The 25,782-nt window shown below is 36.8% G+C and overlaps 1 protein-coding gene across 1 annotated transcript in view; it reads right to left on the bottom strand.

The window, feature by feature from the left end:
- The window catches only part of ADAMTS3 (ADAM metallopeptidase with thrombospondin type 1 motif 3), a 284,019-nt gene that overhangs the window by 245,114 nt on the left and 13,123 nt on the right, over nucleotides 1-25,782 (bottom strand). The window contains exon 3 of the mRNA XM_055297371.2: nucleotides 18,730-19,136. Within this exon, the coding sequence (XP_055153346.2) occupies nucleotides 18,730-19,136 (407 nt within the window). The remainder of the gene's footprint in view (nucleotides 1-18,729; nucleotides 19,137-25,782) is intronic.

The raw sequence follows: 25,782 nt of genomic DNA, 5'->3' as shown, positions 1-25,782 counted from the left end.
CTGATCCAAAAGGCCAGAGGCAGGAAAATTTTAAATTGTTTGAAAGACAAAAAGGCCAGAATGGCTGAACACAGTAAACAAAGTAAGGAGTCGAGGGGAAATGACATCAGGGAAGTATACTGAAACCAGATCTTGTAGAATAGTGGCTCTCAAAATGTAGCATCATATGGGAACTGTCAGAAATGCAAACTTTCAGGCCCCTCTACAGACCTACTGAGTCAGAAACTCTCTGGTGGTGCCCAGAAATCTGTTTTAGCAAGGCTTCCAGGGAATTCTGATGCCTACTAAGATCAGGGGCCTCTTGAAGAGAACAGTAATTCTCAACCCTAGTTATACATTAGAATCATCTGTAGAAGCATTTAATCTACTTATGCTGAGCCTTACCCAAGACCAAATCAATCTCCATATCTGGAGATGGGATCTCGACATATACACACATGTCAAGATGCTGTATAGGTTTGCAGCCTGGCAGCAATATATATATATATATATATATATATATATATATATATATATACTCTTTAGGTATATATATATATATATATATATATACTCTTTAGGTATATATATATATATATATACTCTTTAGGTATATATATATATATACACTCTTTAGGTATATATATATATATACACTCTTTAGGTATATATATATATATACACTCTTTAGGTATATATATATATACACTCTTTAGGTATATATATATATATATATATATATACACTCTTTAGGTATATATATATATATACACTCTTTAGGTATATATATATATACTCTTTAGGTATGTGTATATATATATATACTCTTTAGGTATATATATATACTCTTTAGGTATATATATATATTCTTTAGGTATATATATATATACTCTTTAGGTATATATATATATATACTCTTTAGGTGTATATATATATATATACTCTTTAGGTATATATATATATATATACACTCTTTAGGTATATATATATATATACTCTTTAGGTATGTGTATATATATATATATATACTCTTTAGGTATATATATATATATATACTCTTTAGGTATATATATATATACTCTTTAGGTATATAGATATATGCTCTTTAGGTAATTATGATACACAATGTTTATTGCAAACACTGAAATGGAGTCTTAAAAGTCATAGTAAAATGTTTGGAATTTAATGGGAAGCCACTGAAGTCTTGTAAAGAGAACATTTTATCAAACTTAGAAATGTCAATTCAGCTTCTATGTGAAGAAGGAGGCAATAATTGACCGAAAACACCAGTCAGGAGGTCATTGTCATATCCAGGGAAAAGATGACAGTGGTTTTGTCCAAAGTTGTAACATTGGAGATGTAATAAGTAGATTCAAACATATTTCATAGAAAAATCTAAAAATATATTATGGATTTGATAGGAGATATTTGAGGGGAAAAAAAAGAAGAGTCTACGATAATAAGAATCCAGGTTTTTGGCCTGAGAAATGGTGCCCAACTTTTCTTTTTGGAGGAAAGCATTCAGGTGTGTCTATCAAGGGTTGATCTTTGGCCAGGTTAAATTTAGACAGCCAAGTGGAGATGCTGAATTGGCCACAGAATATACATACGATTCTGGAGCTCAGAAAAGAAGTCAGAGCCAAACCAGACACATACAAATCATCACTGTATAGGTGGTATTTGAAGCCACAGAATCAGATGAGATCTCTAGGTTGAGAGCAGAGATACAGGAGAGGGTTGGGTAAAGCACAGAGCTGGTGTAAGAACAGGATAGGTGGCTGGCTCGTGGGAGCCCAAGGAGAGTGATGGTCCTCAGGCTGTTGAAGAGCAGGACAACTGAAGATCTTAGGCTTTCTCTGTTGCCTTGTGGCACAATTCTACCCAGTTCATGGAGGCAAAATGGCTTTAGAAACTCACGAGCATTTCTTAATGACTACTGGCCACCAAATGACAGCACCGATATCCACTTCAAAGCTCCACCTTATACCAGGCAATCTTTCCCTGAACCAAATGAGGAAACCAAGGATCAGACACATTAGGTGGCTTGTCTAAGTTCACACAGTTTCTGTATGCTGCCAGAACATGGCCTGGGGAGATGGCACTCATGTGTGCCTACAAAGAACACGTAGCTTCCAAGAAAGGGGACTAAAAGAGGGAGTTAAAGTTGTGCAAAGTTAATCCAATCTGGGACCGACAGGTGCTGAGTCAAACTGGCAGGAATTATGACTGAGCATTGGGAAAGGGCCAGACAGTACTACAGACAAAAAAAAAAAAAAAAAAAAAAAAAAGTTGAAAGTCCTTAACAGAAAAAGGAAGTCAGCTAGGAAAAACCAGTATCCAGTACCATTGCACACAAACAAGAAACAGACAGTAGAGTTTTAGAGTCTGTCAGTAACTGAGAGCTGACAGAAATGCAAACAACTCTGAGGTGGAACCCAGAAGTCTGTTTTAATGAATGCTCCAGGAGATCCTGATGCCCACTAAGGTCAGAAGCCCCTTAGGGAAAACAATGATTTTCAGCCCTATTGCATATTCCTCAAATGCAACACAGGAGGACTTTCCAGGGAAATGGAAATCATCAATAGAGCTGGCACAACACTTCTATCTTGAAGTAACTTGGTGCTTCCCTAACAGTCCATCTAAGGGACAGTTCCTTCTGCTCTTAATAATTTAATACACACACACACACATATGTATAACTTTATATATATCTATTTTTACACTAGTTAATTATAATACAGTCATGTGTTGCTTAATGACTAGGATATGTTCTGAGAAATGCGGTAGGTGATTTCATCACTACGTGAACATGATATGGTGTACTTACACAACCGTACATAGTATATCCTACTACATACCTGCTACATACCTAGGCTGTATGGCACAACCTATTGCCCCCAGGCTGCAAACCTACACAGCATGCTACTACACTGAATATTATAGGAAACTGTCATAACATAGGAAGTATTTGTGTATCTAAACATATGTGAACATAGAAATGGTAAAAATACAGTATAAAAGATTTAAAATGTTACACATATATAGGGCACTATATGGAGCTTGCAGGACTGGAAGTTGTTCTGGGCAAGTCAGTGAGTGGTAAGTAAAAGCGAAGGTCTAAGACATTATTGTAGGCTCCTGTATAAACACCACACTTAGGCTACACTAAATTTATTTTAAAAATATTTTTCTTTCTCCAATAATAAATTAACCTTAGCTTACTGTAACTTGTTACTTTATAAACTTATAATTTAAAAAAATGATTATTTTATAATTATACTTAGCTTAAAACACAAACACATTTTAAATCTGTATAAAAATATATTTTCTTTATATACCTATTCTATAAGGCTTGTCTAATTTTAAATTAAAAATTTTTTTTTTGGTTTTTAAGCTTTTTTGTTAAAAATGAAGACACAAACATACACATTACCCTAGGCCTACACAGAGTCAGAGTCATCAATAAAACTGTCTTCCAATTTCACATCTTACCCCATTGGAAGGTCTTCAGAGGCAATAACACGCACGGAGCTGTCATCTCCTATTGCAACAATGCCTTCTTCTGGAACACCTCCTGAAGGAACTGCCTGAGGCTGTTTTACAGCTAGCTTTTTTTTTCTAATAACAGAAGTACACTCTAAAGTAATGATTAAAATGTATAGAACAGTAAATAAACTAGTAACAAAGTCATATATTATCATCAAGTACATAATTGCAGGTGCTATACTTTTGATGTGACTGGCAGCGCAGTACATTTATATGTATACATATATGCACATATATGTACATATGTATATATGCATATACGTATATGCACGTACGTGCACATATGTATATATACATATACGTATATGCACGTACGTGCACATATGTATATATACATATATGCATATATGTGTATATATGCATATATGTATATGCACATATGTAGATATACATATATGTATATGCACATATATGCACATATGTATATATACTTTTTTCTTTACACTGGTTATTTCCACATCTCATTAGAAGACAAGCTGAAACATCTTTCAAAGCTGTAACAGCAGTTAGGTCCTCTGAAGCCTTCAAGTACACAGAGCTTATTCAGAATTAAGAGGATTGAAAAATACATTTTAAAAAGTAGAAAAAGTGATATTATAAAGTAACTGTATCTCAGCATTTGGAATAGTAAACATTTATACACACAATTTCTATTGCAGGCCATAATTAATGAGTAATAGTTAATTTGATGCTTTGAGCTCTTCCTTGACCAGAAGGACACTGTCCATAAAAACAAATCAGAAGACAAATTTAGATATAGTCACAGAACATCACAGTCCCCGGCTGGGCACAGTGGCTCACGCCTGTAATCCCAGCACTTTGGGAGACCAAGGTGGGCAGATCACGAGGTCGGGAGATCGAGACCATCCTGGCTAACATGGTGAAACCCCGTCTCTACTAAAAACACAAAAAATTAGCCGGGCACGGTGGCGGGTGCCTGTAGTCCCAGCTACTCGGGAGGCTGAGGCAGGAGAATGGCGTGAACCCAGGAGGCGGAGTTTGCAGTGAGCTGAGATCACGCCACTGCACTCCAGCATGGGTGACAGAGCGAGACTCCGTCTCAAAAAAAAAAAAAAGAAAAAAGGAACATCACAGTCCCAGAATGAACCTCAAAAACTTAAGTTAATGATTTCCTAATTCTAGCTCCCTAGATCTTAAGGGACCAGTGGAAGCAGTAACGAAGATCTGAGAATGAATGTCATTGTTTCATAAGACTGGACAAAATGGTACAGGTCTATGAACAAGTTGTTTTATTGGAAAGGGGAATCAACCAGTGTGGAGGAAGAGTAATTTGTACTTATAGTGAACTTTGACCAGCAATTTTGTACGTTTTTATATTATTAAAAAGTAGAAAAAGTGATCACTACACAGTTTGGTTTACAAAATATTTTAAATAACATTCAACAAATGGAACAAAAAGAATCACTGACCTAATTCAAACTCCTGGTTTTTAAGTATGGAAAAAAGTAGCAACATAGTGCCATGAATACAGCCCATATTTCAAACATTCTCATAGATGAACATGTTCCTAAATTTTTTTTCCAAGCACAACATATAAAAAGAGATCCCTTTCTGAAAATTTTACATCAATGGTTAGGGTCTAGGACCAATATGGCTCAAAGGGTCTAGAACAAATATGGCTCAAAGCGAACCAATATGGCTCAATATTAGTGTCTAGAATGAATATGCCTCAAAGTCTTCTCTCATTTTTATATGCTAAGTCTAGGTGTGACACCACAATTGAAGCCAAGGCTGGGAGTGAGGTGCAGCTGACCCAATAGAGATCTCATGGTGACTTATTTTATCTGGACCCACATCACTATGCTTGGTCTGCTTTCTTGTCCAGGCAGCCAGTTAATACCATTCTCAGATCCAGGTATGCAAAATAAAGGACTGTAAGAAGCCAGGAAGGAAAGTGTAAAATATTGGTACACCCTAAGCAAGGTCAAATATCCTGCAAGCCCAAAGGAAGTATTACCCCAAGAGTCTAATCACTATGTTAAAAGCATCCTGTTTCACTGATATTGCTAAATGAAATATTTCCCATTGTGTTTGGGTTGCTAACATTTGCAAATTCTCTCATTAAGTACTGTTCTTCATTTTCTCTCAGTCTTCATATGATCAGCTCAGAAGTTGACTTTAAGACTGGATCCCATTAGGTTAATGAGACACCGCAGCATCTAACAGTATAGTCCTCTCAATCTATAAATATCTTCTACTTTTAGAGACATCACCAGACAGAAATAGAGCTTCCAGAAGTCTCCTACATTTTAAATTGAGGTTGGAAGCTTTTATCAGCTAGTCAGAATCCCAAAGATCTACTTTGATAATGCCATTCAAGTCTAAAAACTACATTTTCTGGTAATTGGAGCTAGGCACCCCTATGCCACTTCTTTCTTCATTCCTTTCAATTGCCTCCACAGAGGGGCAGAAAACACCCACCCCTTGCTGGATGCTTGTTTTTATGGAAGACTCTAAGAAACAACAAACAAAGATATAAGGTAGCATGTTAAACACCATCACTTAAAAAAAAAGATAGCAAATGAATGAGGTTGGGAAGATTCTGAACAACAGTATAAACCATCTGATGCCATAAAACCCTTTACCCTCTATCCCAAATACATCTCATCCTGAGATTCCTAACTTAAAATATTTGACCAAAACAAAAAGCCTGAGACAAATGTTAAAATTGTGACTTACGCCAGGTTAATTCTATTCCAGTTAGGGTTTGAACTACATCACACCACTGAAGGAACTGTTTCCTACAGCAGAGGTCATTTTCTATATCGTTATTTGTGACATAGTACACTACATGGTAGTCAACTGGGTAAAACCTCATTATCATAATGACAAGAGCAATAAGAAGTCTATCATGGTTATTATATCTTTGTCTCAACTCCGAAGATTCAAATAAATGGAACAATAACTTTCTATATGGTAGAGCTATATATAAATAAGATGGAAAGTAATGGGTTTTTTATCTTTAGAAGTCTTCAGGAGAGCAGAGATTAGAGTAACCCTCAGGGAAGATGATGTTAAAGGAGCCACACATGACGTAGAAAAGGTTATCTTAAAATTACAAGGATTTTCACCAAGGTTCTAATTTTGTGGAAGACTGTATTTTCCACAGACTGGCTCACAGGCCGAATTGGGTTACTGCAGCATATCTTATTTTGCAAACTTAATCATTATTATTATTAATCACAAAATGCTAAAACAAATCATTGTAAATGGAAAAAGAAGAGGATTTCAGTAATGCTGATTTCCTAAGGGCCAGGATGTGTGGAAGATGCATTAATGCTCTTGGTAATGCCCTAATCTGACAAGCATTACTTCCCCATTTTACTGAAGGAAAGAGACCTTAGCAAGGTTAAATAATTTGCTCAAGGTCATGAGGCTGGTAAGTGATAGAATTGGAACTACAGTCCAAGTTTGTCTAATTCTAAAACAACACTGTGATCAATCCCAGCATGAGTCCTTTCCTTTGACCATTTTACAAAAGGCTTGACTTCTGTCATCAACGGTACTTACTTTTTTAAAAAAACTGAACTCTCCCAAAGTATCATGACTCAGAATAATTTGGCCACTATTCATTTTCATTCATGCTTATTGATTATTCCCACTAAAAAACCCCAAATTTAATATATTCTAAACATTTTATAAAATTAAAATGTAACAGGTAAGATTCTAAAAAGGTGATAGAATAGGAAGCACCAAGAATTTCCCCACTAAGGCAACAATCATACTGGCAGAATCTGTCTGATGATAGGATTTTGGAACTCTGTAGTCTACTGAAAGCTTACCACTTCCAGGAGAAGACTCAAATAATAAATTACAGTTAATTTTAGTCAACTTCAGCTCTTAGCACAGTAGCAGTTACCAGTACCCCAACCCTCAGCCCTGTGGCAGGCAGCTGTGCACATATTTCTAGAGCAGCTTGCATACAACCTGCAGGAGCCAATGTGGGCAAAAAGGGCCTTGTTCTCCAAATATCTGGGATCCACGCCCTGATCACTGATGCTTCTGATCATGGAGATTTAGACAAAGAGTGACAGCCTTTTTTGTTACTCCCTCCATTGTTGCAAATCCCTCCTCAACTGACTGAAATGATTTTTAGGGAATTTAAAGAGATAGCATTTTTTTTTCATTTTTCTCTTTTTCTCCTTTTGTGAACCAGAGATTGAATACTAGGATAGTCAAAAGCAACTACATACACAAGAAAAATTTGAAAGTCATTGTGCATGCCCAGGGAAAGGCACAGGCTCAGAAGAGACCTGAGAAGACCTTAAGTTTACAGTTCAGCCCAATCTTCAGAAAAGAGGCAGCCTACAACAACTACAAACAAATAAACAACAACAACAAAGCAAACAGCAAGCCCTGAGGAATGGGAGGAAATCTGATTTCCAGAGATACAATAGTATTAGGTTCAGAAGCTCAGTTTAAAACCAAAAATCACAAGGAGCACAAAGGAACAGAAAAGTATGGTCCATTCAAAGGAAAAGAAGAAAACAATACTGTTCCTAAACAAGACCTAGTGGCAGTAGTAGCAGATCTACTAGACAAATACTTTAAAATAACTGTCTTAAAGATGTTTAAAGAATTAAGACACACATGGAGAAAGTCAAGTAAGTGATACACGTAAAGAAATGAAAATATCAAGAAAGACAGAAATTCTAAAAAGAAACCAAAAAGAAATTCCGAAGTTGAAAAGGAAACTAACTGTACTGGAAAATTCACTAGAGGAATTCAAAGGCAGATTTGAGCAGGCAGAAAAATTAGTAAACTTGAAGGGAGGACCATGGAAATACCAAGTCTGAGAAAGAAAAAAGATTGAAGAAAAGTGAACAGAGCCTAAAAGACCTGTGGAACACCATTAAGCAGCCCAACATACATATTGTGGCAGATCCAGAAAGAGCAGATAAAAAGGAAGAAGCAGAGAAAACATTTGAAGAAATAATAGCTAGAAACTTCCCAAATTTGATGAAAGACATAAATATAAACATCTAAGAAGCTCTATAAACTTCAAGTAGCATGAACTCAAAGAGACTCACACCAAGATACATTGTAATTAAATTGCTGAAAGACAAAGACAAAGAGAGAATTTTTAAAGAAGGAAGAGAGAAGTGTTTCATCACATTACAAGGGATCCTCAAGACAATCAGCAGATTTCTCATCAGAAACTTTTAGATTCCAGAGGCAGTGGACTGATATATTCAGAATGCCAAGAGAAAAAAAAAAAGGTACACCAAGAATCCTAATTTGGCAAAACATCCCTTCAAAACTGAGGGAGAAGTTAAGACATTTCTAGATAAATACAGGCTGAAGGAGTTCATTACCACTACACCTTCTGCAATAAATGCCAAAGACTTTTTTTTTGGCAGAAGTTGAAAAACCCATCTTAAATTTCATATGGAATCTCAAGGGAACCCAAATCACCAAAGCAAACCTGAGAAAAAAGAGAAGCATAAAGCTGGAGGACTCACACTTCCTGATAACAAAACTTACTACAAAGCTACAGTAATCAAAATAGAGTTATATTAGCCTAAAGATAAACATACATAGCAGTGGAATAGAATAGAAAGTCCAGAAATAAATTGTTGCATATATGGTCAAATGATTTCAGAAAGGGGTGCCAAGACCATTCAATTGAGAAAAGACAGTCTTCTCAACAAATGGAGCTTGGAAAACTTGATATCCACATGCCCAAAGCATAAAGCTGGATCCTTACCTAACACCATACACAAAAATTAATACAAAATGGATCAAAGACCTAAATGTAAGACCTAAAACTAAAAACTCTTGTTAAAAATATATATATAGGGCAAAAGCTTCACAACATTGAATTTTGCAATAGATTTCACATCAAAGGCACAGGAAACAAAAGAAAAAATAAATTAGACTTCATGAAAATAAAAAGACTTGTGTATCAAAAGACACTATTAACAGAGTAAAAAGGCAACACACAGAATGAAAGAGAACACTTGCAAACCATAGATCTGATAAGAGATTAATATCCAGAATATATAAACTCCTAAAACTCAACAAAAAACAACAACCAGATTCAAAAATGAGCAAATGACTTCAGTAGACATTTCTCCAAAGAAAATATACAAGTGGCCAACAGGCACGTGAAAAGATGTTCAACTTCACTAACCATTAGGGAAATGCATCTCAAAACTATAATAAAACACCACCCACCTCACAACCTTTAGGATGGCTACTATCAAAAAAAAAAAATAGAAAATAACAAGTGTTCACAAGAATGTGGAAAAGAAATCAAACTCTGTGCACTGTTGATGGGAATGTAAAATGGTATAGCTACTTATATGGTTTGGCTGTGTCCCCACCCAAATCTCATCTTGAACTGTAATTCCTACAATTCCCATATGTCATGGGAGGAACCTGGTGGGAGGTGACTGAATTATGGGGGTGGGTCTTTCTCGTGCTGTTCTCCTGATAGTGAATGAGTCTCACAAGATCTGATGGTTTTAAACAATGGGAGTTCGCCTGCATAAGCTCTCTCTTTGCTGCCATCCACTTAAGATGTGACTTGCTCCTCCTTGCCTTCTGCCATGATTGTGAGGCTTCCCCAGCCACATGGAACTGTGAGTCCAATTAAACTCTTTCTTTTGTAAATTACCCAGTCTCAGATACATCTGTATCAGCAGCATGAAAATGGACTAACACAGTAAATTGGTACCAGTAGAATGAGGCGCTGCTGAAAAGATACCCAAAAATGTGAAAGCACCTTTGGAACTGGGTAACAGGCAGAGGGTGGGACAGTTTGAAGGGCTCAGAAGACGACAGGAAAATGTGAGAATGTTTGCAACTTCCTAGAGACTTGTTGAATGGTTTTGATCAAAATGCTGATAATGATATGGACAATGAAATCCCAGCTGAGGTGGTCTCAGATGGAGATGAGGAACTTGTTGGGAACTGGAGCAAAGGTGACTTGTTATGTTTTAGCAAAGAGACTGGCAGCATTTTGCCCCTGCCTTAGACATTTGTGGAACTTTGAACTTGAAAGAGATGATTTAGGGTATCTGCTAGAAGAAATTTCTAAGCAGCAAAGCATTCAAGAGGTGACTTGGATGTTGTTAATGGCATTCAGTTTTATAAGATAAGGAGAGCATAGAAGTTTGGAAAATTTGCAGCCTGACAATGCAATAGGAAAGAAAATACCATTTTCTGAGAAAAAATTCAAGCTAGCTGCAGAAATTTGCATAAATAACAAGGAGCCAAATGTTAATCCCCAAGACTATGGGGAAAATGTCTCCAGGGCATGTCAGAGGTCTTCACAGCAGCCCCTACCATCACATACCCGGAGGTCTAGGAGGAAAACATGATTTCATGGGCCAGGCCCAGGGTTGTCATGCTGTGTGCAGTCTAGAGACTCATGCCCTGCATCCCAGCTGCTCCAGCCATGACTAAAAGGGGCCAAGCATGGCCCATGACTTCAGAGGGTGCCAGTCCCAAGCCTTGGCAGATTCCACGTGGTGTTGAGCCTGCAGATGCACAGAAGTCAAGTATTGACGTTTGAGAACCTCCACCTAGATTTCAGAGGATGTATGGAAATGCCTGGTTGTCCAGGCAGAATTTTGCTGCAGGAGCAGCACTCTCATGGAGAATCTCTGCTAGGGCAGTGCAGAAGGAAAATGTCAGGTGGGAGCCCCCACACAGAGTCCTTACTGGAATACCACCTAGTGGAGCTGTGAGAAGAGGGCCACCATTCTCCAGACCCCAGAATGATATATCCACCAACAGCTTGCACCATATGCCTGGAAAAGCTGCAGACACTCAACATCAGCCCATGATAGCAGCTAAAAGGAAGGCTGTACCCTGCAGAGCCACAGGGGTGGGAGCTGCCCAAGACCATGGGAACCCACCTCTTACATCAGCGTGACTCAGATGCGAGACCTGGAGTCAAAGGGGATCATTTTAGAGCTTTAAAATTTGACTGCCCTGCTGGATTTCGAACGTGTATGGGCCCTGTAGCCCCTTTGTTTTGGCCAATTTCTCCCATTTGGAATGGCTGTATTTACCCAATGCCTGTACCCACATTGTATGTAGGAAGTAACTAACTTGGTTTGATTTTACAGGCTCATAGGTGGAAGGGACTTGCCTTGTCTCAGATAAGACTTTGGACTGTGGACTTTGGAGCTTATGCTGAAATAAGTTAAGACTTTGGGGGACTGTTGGGAAGGCATGATTGGTTTTGAAATGTGAGGACATGAGATTTGGCAGGGGCCAGGGTGGAATGATATGGTTTGGCTGTGTCCCCACCCAAATCTCATTTTGAATTGTAGCTCCCCCAATCCCCACATGTCATGGGAGGTACTCAGTGAGAGGTAATTGAATCATGGGGGTGGGTTTTTCCCATGCTGTTTTTGTGATAGTGAATACGTCTCATGAGATCTGACGGTCTTACAAAGGGCAGTTCCCCTGCACATGCTCTCTTGCCTGCCACTATGTAAGATGTGCCTTTGTTCCTCCTTTGCCTTCTACCATGATTGTGAGGCCTCCCTAGCCATGTGGAAAGCTGAGTCCATTAGACCTCTTTTTCTTTATAAATTAACCCAGTTTTAGTTATTTCTTCATAGCAGCATGAAAATGGACTAATATACACCCTAAATGTTATTTACTCTGTGTATGTATTCATAGTTAGAATAATGACTCAAATTTAATCATAGTTAAAATTATTAACTTTTAATTAGAAAGTATTCTAGTAAAATAGGTAAATTTTATGGTTAAACTTTCCTTAAACATGGATAATTATTTACTAGGTTGTTGTGGAAATGAATAAACTAATGATGTAAAATAATGTCTCATCCTAAGAAGCACTAAACAAATGTTAACTATTGTTATCATTATTTGTTTTGTTTTGTTTTGTTTTGAGACAGAGTCTTGCTCTGTTGCCTAGGCTGGAGTGCAGTGGCACAATCTCGGCTCACTGCAAGCTCCACCTCCCAGGTTTACACCATTCTCTTGTCTCAGCCTCCCGAGTAGCTGGGACTACAGGCGCCCACCAGCACGCCCAGCTAATTTTTTGTATTTATAGTAGAGACAGGGTTTCACCAGGTTAGCCAGGATGGTCTCGATCTCCTGACCTTGTGATCCGCCTGCCTCAGCCTCCCAAAGTGCTGGGATTACAGGCGTGAGCCACCGCGCCCAGCCCCTGTTATCATTATTTTATTGTTATCACTGTCAATCCATTATTAACAAAAACTCATAGTTTAACAATAAATTGTGTTCTGTTCTACCTGTATACCATTCTGGACCAGAATTTGAGATACTAGAAACTTCTTTTTATAGTTTTTCTGATTTTCCTAATGAACGTGACTACATGTATAAATAAATGAGGAAAGAGACACTTGGGAGGCAAACTGCAAAGTATGACCCATGACTTCCTTTTCTCATTTCTGTTCTACATAATAAAGTTCTGACTGGGATAGACAAAAAGTGCTTCAGACACTCCAAAATATCAGCTGGAGCCGAAGAGACCAGAATTAGAAACACAACATCCAGTAGAACCAAGGTCTCAACAGCCTTATTTCTAGTTTTTTATTTCACTTAAAAACTTTACTTATTTGGAAACATACAGATTTTGTTGTTCTTTCTTTTCCTCTTCTGCTGCTGCTGGTAATGATACACACAGTTGCTTTTTATGGTGTCTTTTTCTCTCGGAAAGATATATGTGTGAGAAAGCACATCATCATTAAAATACTTTCTCAATTTCAAAATAGGATTTCAGTATAAATAAGCAAGTATTATGAGGAAACTTCAAAATGTTCATCGAAAATGTGTATTATGAAAAACTATGGATAAATTTCTAAATTATTTTGCACCAAAATAAACTTGTACTAACTTATCACATGTCTGAACAGGTTCTAGTTTAAGGCACTAAGAGGAATAAGATATAAACCTCTCTCTTTTGTAAATTACCCAGTCTCAGGTATATCTTTATCAGCAGTGTAAAGATGAACTAATAGAGCTACCATGGGGAACAGTATGGCAATTTCTTTTCCAAAAATTAAAAATAGAATGACCATATGATCCAGCAGTATAGGGGATAAATTCAAGTGAACTGAACACACAGTCTTGAAAAGATATGTGTACACTCATGTTAATGGCAGCATTGTTCACAGTATCTAAAGTGTGGAAGCAATCCAAGTATCTAACAACAGATAAATGAATAAATAAAATGTGACACATACATACAATGGGATATTATACAGCCTTACAAAGTAAGGAAGTTCTGACATATGCTTCAAAATGGATGAAATTTAAGGACATTATACTAAATGCAATAAACTAGTCCCAAAATGAAAAATACTACATGATTCCACTTATATGAAGTATTTAGAGAAGTCAAAATTATAGAGACAGTAGAATGGTGATTGTCAGAGGCTATAGGGAGGTAGAAATGGGAAGTAATTTTTTAATAGGTATAGCATTTCAGTTTTGCAAAATGAAAAGAATTCTGGAGATGGATGGTAGTGATGGTTGCACAATCAAATGAATGTACTTAACACCACTGAACTGTATACTTAAAACATGATTAAGACGGTACATTTTATGTTATGTGTATTTTATCACAAAAAATTATTGGAAGAAAAAGTAGGCTATTACAATCTAGATAGTGCATCTCAAAACCTGTCAGGCTTTTATATATATATATATATATATATATATATATATATATATATATATATATGTCTTATTTTTCAGTATTACTGAATCTGGAGTTAGATCTCAGTTCAGTTATATATTACTGTTTCTTCAATCAATACATGAGAATTTTCAGAAATTATGGAAGATCTGAATCTGTTTACTGACACCTATTTAGGATGACAAAGCACCATAAAACTAGTAATAATCTCTTGATACATTTAGTAGTAGTCTAGTATTGCTCAAAAATTAATCAACTCTTTTGAAAACAAAGTGTTGAAAATGTCTTGTTTTAGGGGCAGAGAATTCAGCCTACCTTAATAAAAAGCCAAATTGATTTTTCAACCTCTTTTTTTCTTTGCAATTTTATTGTTATAGAGTGACAACAGTAAAGTCTCCCTTTTAAATTGTATTTCTGATCAATCTCTCTATATTTCTAATAGTGTTAAATCATACAACTTAATTTATTTCCAGTACTCTTTGAAGACAAGAGTTACACTTGACCAATCTCAGTATTTACCACAGCAATCAGTGTAACAACTTAATACTAGTGCTTCAAAATGCTTTAACTTGGATCAGGATTCCTAGAATTGAAGATTATTAAGTCAAACCTTGAGGCTGAGTTTAGTTTTCAAGGAGGCTGTGACCTCAGGGCATGATTACTACAAAGGCATCATATCAATTCTGTGCTGTGCTTTTGTTCTTGTTTTAATTATAATTTAACCAGAAGAAAATATTTCAGATGTGCTCAAGCAATATTTTCACAGTTCTTAAAGCATTTCTTTAGTATCTTCAAAAACTTACATTAGTTATAATGACATCATGGTTTTCATGGCATTGAAAAGAATAGAAAGCATTACTTTTCAGGCCAACAATAAAAAGAAAAAGTACTTCCCATGCCTCTTTTATTTTCTGTTTGTCCAGGTCTATCCAAAAAGAAATGTGCAATTTTCTCTAATTTTTAACCATCTTTAAATTTAATTTTTAAAAATTACCATATCAAAGAAGAGATACTTGGGAAAAACTATAATCAAATTGATGTATATAAAAGAACAAACTGTGACCAGGTGGTACTTATAATAATAAATAAACATGAATAATTTAACTACAAATAACTATTATTAAAAATATTATTTAAATTTGAAAACACTTTTTTTTGTTTGTTTGTTTGTTTTCTACTTTATTCCAAGATCACATCCTTGGATATTCTTTGTATAAGATAATTAGTCACAAAAGTGAAATATAGATTTAAAAAAATGAAAAAGGCTTGACATATGTATGATTCTAGCCTTATGAAAATTAGACATGAGATGTGAAAATGATCAAGGACTATGCCAAATCTTCCCTCTTCATCCTAAATAAGCACAAACTGCCTGCCTATTTGAAGAAGGAGGAAAGGTGGATGATGTATCCAATAGCTCAGATCTGGCACAGGCAAGCACACAACACTAGGTATATTCTGTCAGCTCTCAAGGGGCCACTGCTTGACCAAACCTCAGGAAGGGAGCAATGAAGTCAACAGTGGTTCCTCCAGACTAATTAAACTGGAGGACTCTCATCATTCTTCATTCTGAAAGGGGCCAATGTCTGCTGCTTTGTTCCTACTCCCTGGAAATTAAAGGGTATAAGAGCTTTAAGCATCTTCCAATCCTGGTGTAGGCTGGTGTAGGTACCTGGAGGTGAAACATTGCTTCAGTCCTTTATTCTTCAGACTTTCTAAGGTCTCAAATCAGCATGTAATCCATGAAGGCACAGATATCTCTTCTGTCTCATCAATAACACACACAACACCTTCTGTAGACATCTCCCAGGGGAGGAAGAGGTGAAAGGCAACAGGTCTTCAGACATCAAGTTCTCTCATTACAGCAGATATGCAAATGTCAACATGTCGAAATCAGCCCTCAAAAACTTTCTTTTCTAAATCCACTGTAAATAGCTAAAAACTTATGCCTATTTTTAGTATCAAACATTTCATTTACCAGATCGAGCTGTATCACAGCTCATAATCACCAGTCAAATGTTCTCAATCATAGGCATATTGGCTCATATTTTTTAAATGGACTTTTTAAAAAGTGCCTCCGCAGCTAGACTTACTAAAATAGGCATGGCAAGAATATGTTTTTGAAGGGATCAAATCACAGAGCAAAAGTCTTAAGGCAGGTAACTAGGGCTGTTTTCGTTGTAACTTTGCAGTTGCCCACAAAGACTTCATTTAGTTCTGCTCAAAATCTAACAAAGGTAAAATGTCTCTGAGATTAACCAGATGTGACTATCAGATATTTTAGAAGAGAGGCTCTCTTTATGGTTCCCAAATTGTTAACCTCAAGCTTCCAAGAACCCCTACCCTACCAGTAAAGATCTCTGCTAGATGCCTCAGGGAGCTCAATAGTGGTATGAACTGAGGATAAGGCCGGAGGGAGAGTGTTTTGACCAGACCTTTCCTGAGTTTATTCAATTTACATTCTATTTTATTAGATAACCTCTAAAGATTTCATTTGAAGGAAGAATTACAAATGTTAAAAAAAAAAAAAAAGTTGAAAACCTCTGTCCTAGATAAACCCCCTTGATCTTAAAATCAGCCCACAAGGAAATCACTGAGCTAGGTAACGCAGTAGAGCCATTAGCTAGTCAGTTCTTCCACTCAGAACCAGTTCCCTCTGATGACAGTCCAGAGGAATTAGCAAGGCGATACTGTTCTAGCAAGTTGAGAAAAATCCAGTTTCTTTAGATTATGAAACATATCACATAAAGCCTACTAACCAAAAAAACCTTTATTCTGGCAAATTGTAGACCACAAAATATGATTGTGAGCTGCCACTACTCACAAGGGAGATTTTATGGTGTTAGAGAGTAAATGCCAGGACTCTGTGGGAGAAATCTATTTCATCTGGGATTCTCAGCCAGAAGTGTCTTCCCAAGAAGTGTGTAAAATGCCTGCCATTGTCATGACTCCTGACCACCAGACTCTCATTTCAAAGGTGTGGAAGTAGAGAGGAAAAGCACATCAACACCCCCTTGCCAAAGACCACCAGAAGCACATCTTTAGTTAACAAGCTGGGTTTATTACACGTTGCTGAGATGGAGAATGTACAACAGAGGGAACCATGAGTATCTCAGTAAGAGACTGTTGAAAAGAACCTATTATTAACAGCATTTGGGCTTTGGTTGGGTAATTTTGAGAAGAGTCTAAAGAAGTAGAGCATTTTTCTAGATTGGATGCTGTCAGAAAGTGGGGACAATTCTATGATTGAATATCTCAATAATTCTTACCTATAATTAGGGCAAACTAGAGCAAAGATAAAGCTGTAATTGGTAAAGGATTAGCAGTCACTCATACATGATAATATTGACTGAGAACAGGAGAGGGTCAATGCTAGACAGAAAAAGACATTGTTCTTGATTGTTCACGCTGGGTAGGAATCATTGTCAATTCCTTTGTACAGGAAACCCTGTTGATTTCAGAAACTCATTGAGTAATATCTATGTCTAGATCATATTCCAGGCCATAGCTCCATATGTCACTCAAGGCATTCTTCTGTCCTTTTTGATAAAGCGTATGTTAAATTGCCTTTCATGCGATCATTTCATACAATTACCTAGATAGGTAATACGATGATTTCAGTCACATTTCTGATGTCCAGAGTGGGCAAAATCAGCTAAGTGTCACTGCCTGTTTCTCAAACTATCTATGGTGAAGAAACAGTTTTTCTCCCCAGTCAGTACCAGACTAGTATTTTTGTACATAGAAAATAAATACAATTTGATAAAATAAAAACTAATTACTAGAATAATAAAATGAAAAAAGACAGAAAACACCAAAAACTGTTATTATTAGACCCAGCAGACATACATTAACTGTCAAAATTGCTATAAAAGTTCCTAAACACTTAGCCTTACTATTGATTTGTCTTGTCACAAACCTGAGTCTTCGTAGCACACTTAACCCTCAACCACAAAACTGAAAAGCAACATACGGGTATTAAATTTGAAAATGGAGAATCGAAGCCACCACACAGAAAGTATTGCATCTTACGTTCATAAAGTAATGTTATTTGGACAAATTCTGACAGAGAATCTGTTCATTTCCCACATTAGCATTCTGTGAGGAAGCTAAAGAACACTTTCAAAATACTTTCTTTATGAAGATATCCAAAGTTTCCACACAAGGAGTAAAATACGGTCATTTTGAAGGAATCTGCTTCTTTGGAAAGTTTTCAGAATATTTTGAACAAAATAAGGAAATAAAATCTTCCAATGTAATACAAGGAAAAACTAACCAAAAAAATGCTAAAATATTTGTCTTTTGTTTCTTGGAATAATGTCATCTTCGCATTATTCCAAGAAACAAAATTGTCATAAATTAAGCCAAAATGCATACCTTTGACAGCAAAATGCTTTCTAGTGTCTTTTTCTGAACTTAAAATGTAACATAACAATGAAGTCTCCTTTCCACCTCCACCTTCCAAACTATGCAGAAGCCATGGCTGCACTCCCAGCACCTGCAAACGCGTATGCACAAAACAGAAGGAGCCTTACCAGACCATCACAGTTGCTGATGGCAACAGAGGTTCCTGGAATGTCCACGATGTCACCAACATAAGCACAGTTAGTCTGCAAAGGCTCTGTTTTCCGGATTCTATACGTAGCACTTCCTGGTTGATGGTTGTAAATGCGATCAGTTATATTCCCAGGCACCAGAGATGTCTCATGCCACTCCACAACAGCCCCAGGAGCTACTAGTTGAGTGTTGGGCTTTAGTCGCAGATGAAAATCTTTTCCAAATGCTGTGATGTTAAAGAACAACTGCTCAGGGTTGGAAGACACGTCCCTCGCTGACCTCTTTTTGTGACTCGCAGAAAGAGTATGGGAGAGATAGCGTCCTTCTAGATTTGTGCTGACTGGAGTCACCAGCTCATACTCTCTATATCTCTTTATTGGTAAATCTGTGGGGTGAAAAACAGAACTGTCAAACCCTGTACAATAAGAGAACACAGGAGAACATAACACAGACAAAAGCTGCCCAACTCACAAGACCATACTTCAACGTGCATAATATAGACATTCCTGAATCAGCTCATAAATATTAAATTTTGAGAACAAAAATCATTTCTTAAATGCACTTAAGTAACCCTGTGTTCAATGGATCATTTTTTAATTAAAATAGTATTAAAATTACACTGTAAATATTTACATCTCATTAATACATTTGCAAACACAAATATAATGTGCCCATAAACTATAAATGGCTTGCTTAAAATCAAGGCATACCCTTAATTAATTTATTATTGGCATAACTGACATCTGCTAAAAACTTTTAACAAGGTTATTATGTAGAAAAAAAATTCTGTTTTCATTTTTTCCCTGTAGAAATCCTGGAATTTAGACTAATTACAATAACCATATTACATGAGTCTGTAATATATACACTGTAGCTTACAATACTGTAATTTATACACATTTTTTCCACCATAACAACCCTAACAACCATACTTCACAGGTGAGAAAACTGAGATTCAGGGGTAGGAGGTCCTATGTCCAAGGTCAAACAGCTGCAAAGCCTGAATATAAATCCAAGTTGTACTCCTAAGCCCATACGCTCATTCTATCCTACCATGCTTTCCTTCATAAACCTCCATTTTTACAAAATTAGAAGAATGGGTAAAGAAGACATAATGATCTTTAAATCAAATATGCAGGTACTGGTTAGTCAAGAGGGAACAGTATTCTCATTTTGCACCTTATTCCTTAAGTGAGACAGATACCTATTAGAATATGAAAGAAAATTTGGGACCCACCTTACAATATGGGCAGACACTTACATGTTAAACTGAATTTCACAATTAGCACTGAAACCCCTGGCTTAGCCAAATATAAGTGTTTTGTCTATCAAAATGCAAACACCCTTGGGAAAGAGAACACATTAAAGGAACCATTATAGGAATGACTTTAAGACCACAGGACAATGGATACTAGAGAAGGAAGCAAGCAGCAGGGCAACAAGGGTAAAAAAAAAAAAAAAAAAGAAGAAGAAGGCATAGAAAGGGAAATCTAAAAACACGAACTAAAAAGTTTCCCACTTTCACAATTCTAGCCTTACACTAATCCTATAGTGTGTTAAAGTGCCCTAAAAAATGATATGATTCACAAAACTGCTCACCTATGGAAATCATAAGTTTTGTCACCCAATAATGTATTTAGAGCATGAGATCTGTAAATAAACCTGTCTTATGTTCATAAAGCATCCTTGCAGAATCACTATTTTCATTATTTTCTTGCTTTTTAAAAACCTCAGGCAATAAGTGAAATGCCAGAAGACAAATAAAGGCGTTTATTTGTGCAACATGTTAATTCTTTCTGTGCATGTTTGTTATAATTATGCCTTTTAAAATTACCAATGTATTTAAATGAACCATCCCATCTTACTAAATGAATACAAAAAGCAACACTTGTAAATATTTACTAGGCAAAGAAGCAGTGGCGACTATAGTATGAGTCAAGTGAAGCCTGATTCCAAAACTAGACAGACAGTGCACTGCTGAACTAGACTAGGCACCAGTATAAACACAGACTTGGTCTTCCAAGAAGGTTGTGAGGAAGATTTAGTCTTCCTCCATGGTGAATACTTTTATAAACTCTGGTTTAGAGAGAAAAAACAAACTCAAAATATAAGAGAATGAGCACAAGTGTCACGGGTGCAGAGTGACAGAGGGGAAAGCTTCCAAAGTAAGGAGACGAATCAAGCCCTTGTATGTGTACTGACAAAACATAGCCCGAATTAACTACAATTCCTTAAAGACAAAGAACTCCCCATTCAACTTGGTACTCCCAATATCATCATACAAGATTTTGTGTGTGTCAGGGTGTCTTGTCAGTTGGATTTGTTTGATGCATATTAAGTCAGTAATACTGGTAACCAGAGAACACTGGCCTTGTCTAAGCTGCTACACACTGACTTACAAGATACATTACCCAGGCCCAGGAGTGTTTGGCTGTCCCAGTAATCTCAGTTATAGCTTTTTCTCTAACCATCAGCTGACTGTTTCAAGGGAAAGAGGAAGCAGTGCTTAATTTCAATGTATGGATTGCCTATCTCCACTGAAGGGAATTCACAAAACCAAAGTCTAAATCAGTATATTGTACTGATGCATGGATTAAGTGACTAGAGAACAAGAACATTTAGAAAAACGCAGGGAGCCTTCTCCATACCCAAGAGGATACTCACAGCCTCATACATACAGTAAGCCATACATCCTAGATGTATGTTCCATTTTTACACTGTCAGGTAATATGTTCTAAATTTTTATTCAAAATAAGAATGGTATGTTTCTTTAAAGCTTTATTTTCTCTAATGCTAAATAATAAATCATTCCTAAAAAGTATGCATAATAAACATTTCTTAAACTAAATGTTTGAATGAGTCATTTTTCTGTTGGCAATTAAGACAATGAGGAAAAAGATACGATCGGTAACCCTTTGGATTACCATCTCCTGGATGGTAGTTAATGGAACTACCCAGTCACCTGCCATTTATTAGCAGAAAAAGCTCCAAGCTCTATGATTTGTGTTTGAGAATATATCATCTCTAATACAACAATCACAGTAGGTAAATCCTATTACCCCTATTCTATACATGAGAAAGCAGACCTAGAAGGCTTGACACATATAAGCAAAGAGCCAAAGGAAAATTCCAATTCTCATCATTTTGACTCTGAAGACCACGCTCCTGTGCTCTCGTTCACTTCTGAATAGATGGAGCATCTTGCTGTCAAAGTCTAATTTAAGATCTGATTTATAAAAGAGAACTACCACAAGAATTACAATGTTCTACCTACCTGTAGCCAGTCAACCAATTTTTCCTCTAGTGTAGCATCAAAAATTTCTGTAAAAGGCTCTTAAATTCTGGGTTTTGGAGGGAGAAACTGGGAGGAGGGGCAGAAGCTCAAAGCAATCAAAAGAATTTTAATCTCAGATTACAATCACAGAGGTAAACCAAATTATATCCAATGTTAATTTACTGCATTCATAATTTTCACATTTTACAGGCCCAACTACTTTCACAAAGCAGGAAAGCCTATGGTTATTGAATGAACTGCAGAGTCAGAAAGCAGTAAGTTGAGTCCACTTGTGATCTTCAGCAAGTTCTTTATCTTCTCTGAGGCTCAGTTTCCTCAACTGTTAACTGGGGGTTAGTAATAGTAACAACTTCATAGGTTTGGTGAGAGTTTTACATAAAATCATGTAGAAGATTCAATAAATACAGCTATTACTAATTTAAGCGTAAGTTAGCCACTCATTAAAATAATGTTGTGGTTCAACTTTAAAGTTAGAAACTATAAAACTGTTAGCTGAGGTGGCTGAGGGGCCACGGTAACAGGTATGTGAAGGTTTCTGTGGGCCGTAAGTTCCACAGGCACAATTTCGAATGTGCTTCTTAACTGTTCTCCTTGCTTCTGCTCTTCCCCTTAATGGATTATCCTCAAAATAGAGCCAGAATAATTAAAGTGTCAAATCTTATCACTCTTCTCCTCAAACCCATCCCACTCAAAGTAAAATGGCTCATAAGGTCCCAGGGCTTGAAGCTGGGGATTCTCACATCTCAAAGATTTTGTACTTGCTGATTCCTCTGCCAAAGGATCTTCCTCTCAGCTGCCTGGCTCACTCTCTCAATTGCTTCAGACTTTTGCTTAAATGTGACCCTCTCAATGAAGTCTTTCCTGACCACCAGCAACCATTTTACCCTCTGTCCCTCTTCTGTGTCTTACCTTTCTCCATAAATCTTGTCACCATCTGACATCCTATAAACTTTACTTATATGTTTATTTATATATTTTTATATCTACCAGCATATATACTTCATGAAGGCAGAAGATTTTATCTGTTCTCTTCACCTCATTTCCCCACTGCCTAAAAAAGAACTTGAAGTTACTCAATAAATATCCATGAATGAAGAAATGAAGAAATGGGTGAATGAATGAGAGCAGTTTGAGCCGGAAGGGGTATGTGAAATTAGCATGCATCTTCTTTTGGCTAAATAGTCATTTTATCACCAAGCCATTAATGACGGCAAACTGCACAAGTCATCTACCTCTAAAGGCAGAATTTTGCTTGGAAAGCTTGTGTATATTTCTCACAGTTCCTGCTGCCCTATAAACCAAACATTTCTTAGTATCCAGGTCTTACCTTTTAAGCTACCAAAAACAAGAAATGGATCTAATCATTAAAACAGACCTCCTGTAAGACATACACAGAGCCCCGCATTCTTAAGAGCAGGAAGCAGGAAATTAGCCCCCACTCTGCAATCTCTTTGGATATTCATAGAATTATAACTATACAGGTCAAAAATTAAAAAGAGCCAGAAGCTAGGGTCCCTAATCCCTGCTCTTTCTTACAGTTCAGACATCTCAAGTAGATGGGATTATTTTCTCAAGTTAGTGATAGAGAGCCTTTAACCTGCTCCTGCTGTGTGGAAGGAAAGGTTTTTCTCTGAGCACTCCAGGCTGCTCTCTATCCCTTCACTCACGCTTCCCTGGTGAAGAAGAGTGAATTATGTGGTTGGGAAGTCTGGGAAGCATAAGAAATTTGCAAACCTCAGCACCTCCTCCTCATTCTGCTTCCTGGAAATGAGCCTGATAAGGGGTACATGTTCTCTTCCACTCAGCCAGGGGCAGCGCTGCTCTGGACTGGTGAGGCCTGACAGGCACACGGTGGAGTATTGATAGCCAGTGCACTTGCCTGTCAAAGTGGAAGCCTCATTCTCCATTTCAGCCTTTTCTGTAAAAGATATTTTCTTTTTACCTACATCTTTAGTTTTTCTATTTCTCAACTTGTTCAGAAGCTAGGCAGGCAAGAAGGGTATTTTTTATTCAAGATCTCCTCAGTAACTTGAACTACCCCCAAGAAAAACTGTTGTCACATCTCCACTGGCAGCCTAATTATAATGTAAAAAAATTTTGTCAGGGAATTCTCTTTTATCTAAACTCCTCATTCTAGAGTTTAATGTAATGCCTTCTTCCTCCTTGTACTGTGTAAAATAACCACATTTTTGTATATATGTGCATGAGTGTATTTGTGATATGCATATAAATTTGTGCAGACATATGCAGTTAATATGCACAACCTACATCAAAAGCTTTGAGAAGGCGATGTTCTTTATTTCAATAAACTTAAAAATTTTTTACTTTCTATGCTAATGTCAACCATCTTAGATTTTCCAGTGGTTTCCAAACTTTAATCATTATCCCTTTACACATATCTGTGTTTTAGCATGATACCCTGCAAATAGTAAACCCTCAATAAATATAGGTTAAAAGAAAAGTTCCCTTAAACTATAACCTGAACGGCTCTGTTCTCTATTGAGAACAACTTGTTTTACTCTCTCTTCATCCTTAATATATCTAAACCAAACTGAATGTTCACCTATTTAGCTTGCCCTCCTGACTTTGCTATTTCTGTTCATGATGTGCTGATTCTCCCAAATCAGGCTAGAGAGCTATTTTATACATGTCTTATAACTTTCCCCCATATGACATCATTCAAGTTCTACTGCTGTTTCTTTAGCAATTTCTCTCAAACTAACCTCTTTTCTTCTAATTGCTTTTAAGATCTCATCACCTCACAGTGAAAAGCTGCAAGTACCAAGTCCAAATTCCCCACACAGAATTTCTCACTACTAAATATTATACAAATTATACCAAAATACTGTCTAAATTGCTGTCAGGAAAATCATTTTAAAGGTCCTGATTGAAAATATCTAGGTTCTACCACTTACTACCCTAGTGATTTGGGTCACTACATTAGTTCTTACCTGTAAATTACAGGTAATAGTATTGACTTCATGGACTTGTTATAAAATTTAAATGAGCTAATCAATTCACAGTGTTTACAACACTGTCTGGCACATAGTAAATATTCAATAAATGCTGGCAATTAATGTCACTATGTTATTCCATCTAGCTAGCCTCAATAGCTCACCATTACTTTAGGATAAAAGATACAGATTCACAAAATCTGTATCTTTTTCACGTCAGACCTAAAAATTGCTTAAAGACCATCTACTAATCAAACCCTCCCACTTCAAAAGTAGAAAACAGAAAATCAGAGATTAAGTAGCTTAACCCAAATAAAAACTTAGGTTTGGTATTTAAATCCCTCTGCACTCTGCCCCTTATTTCTTTTCAATATCATCTCTCATATTAGCCTATTGAAACACTCTGTCTAATGTGCTCACAAGACCTGGCTTAAGCATGCCTACCTTCACAGCCCTACTCTGCAGCATCACTACAGTAGAGGACCACTGTTTTCTCTCCACCAAGGCAAACTGAATGGGGCTGCCAAGGCCCATCTCAAGCCCCATCTTTTCCAAGAAACCTTCCTGGCAACTTATCCACAGAGTACAGACCTCCTGGCCTGAGCTTCCATAGCACTCCCTGTCAAGTCATTTAACAAAAAATTATGCAATGTCTGTACAAAAGTTTTTTAAAAATCTCTGTGGGAGAAGAGTTATATGCTTACGTTTCATCCTTTCAGAAACTATAAGCTCTTTGGGGCAGAAGTATAATATCTTAACTGTGTTTAAATGGCTTGATATGT

The sequence above is a fragment of the Symphalangus syndactylus genome, chromosome 10, assembly GCF_028878055.3.
Source record: "Symphalangus syndactylus isolate Jambi chromosome 10, NHGRI_mSymSyn1-v2.1_pri, whole genome shotgun sequence".
In the NCBI taxonomy this organism is placed as follows: domain Eukaryota; kingdom Metazoa; phylum Chordata; class Mammalia; order Primates; family Hylobatidae; genus Symphalangus; species Symphalangus syndactylus.
Note: the sequence above shows the minus strand (reverse complement) of the source record. Positions and strands in the feature narration are given on the sequence as shown.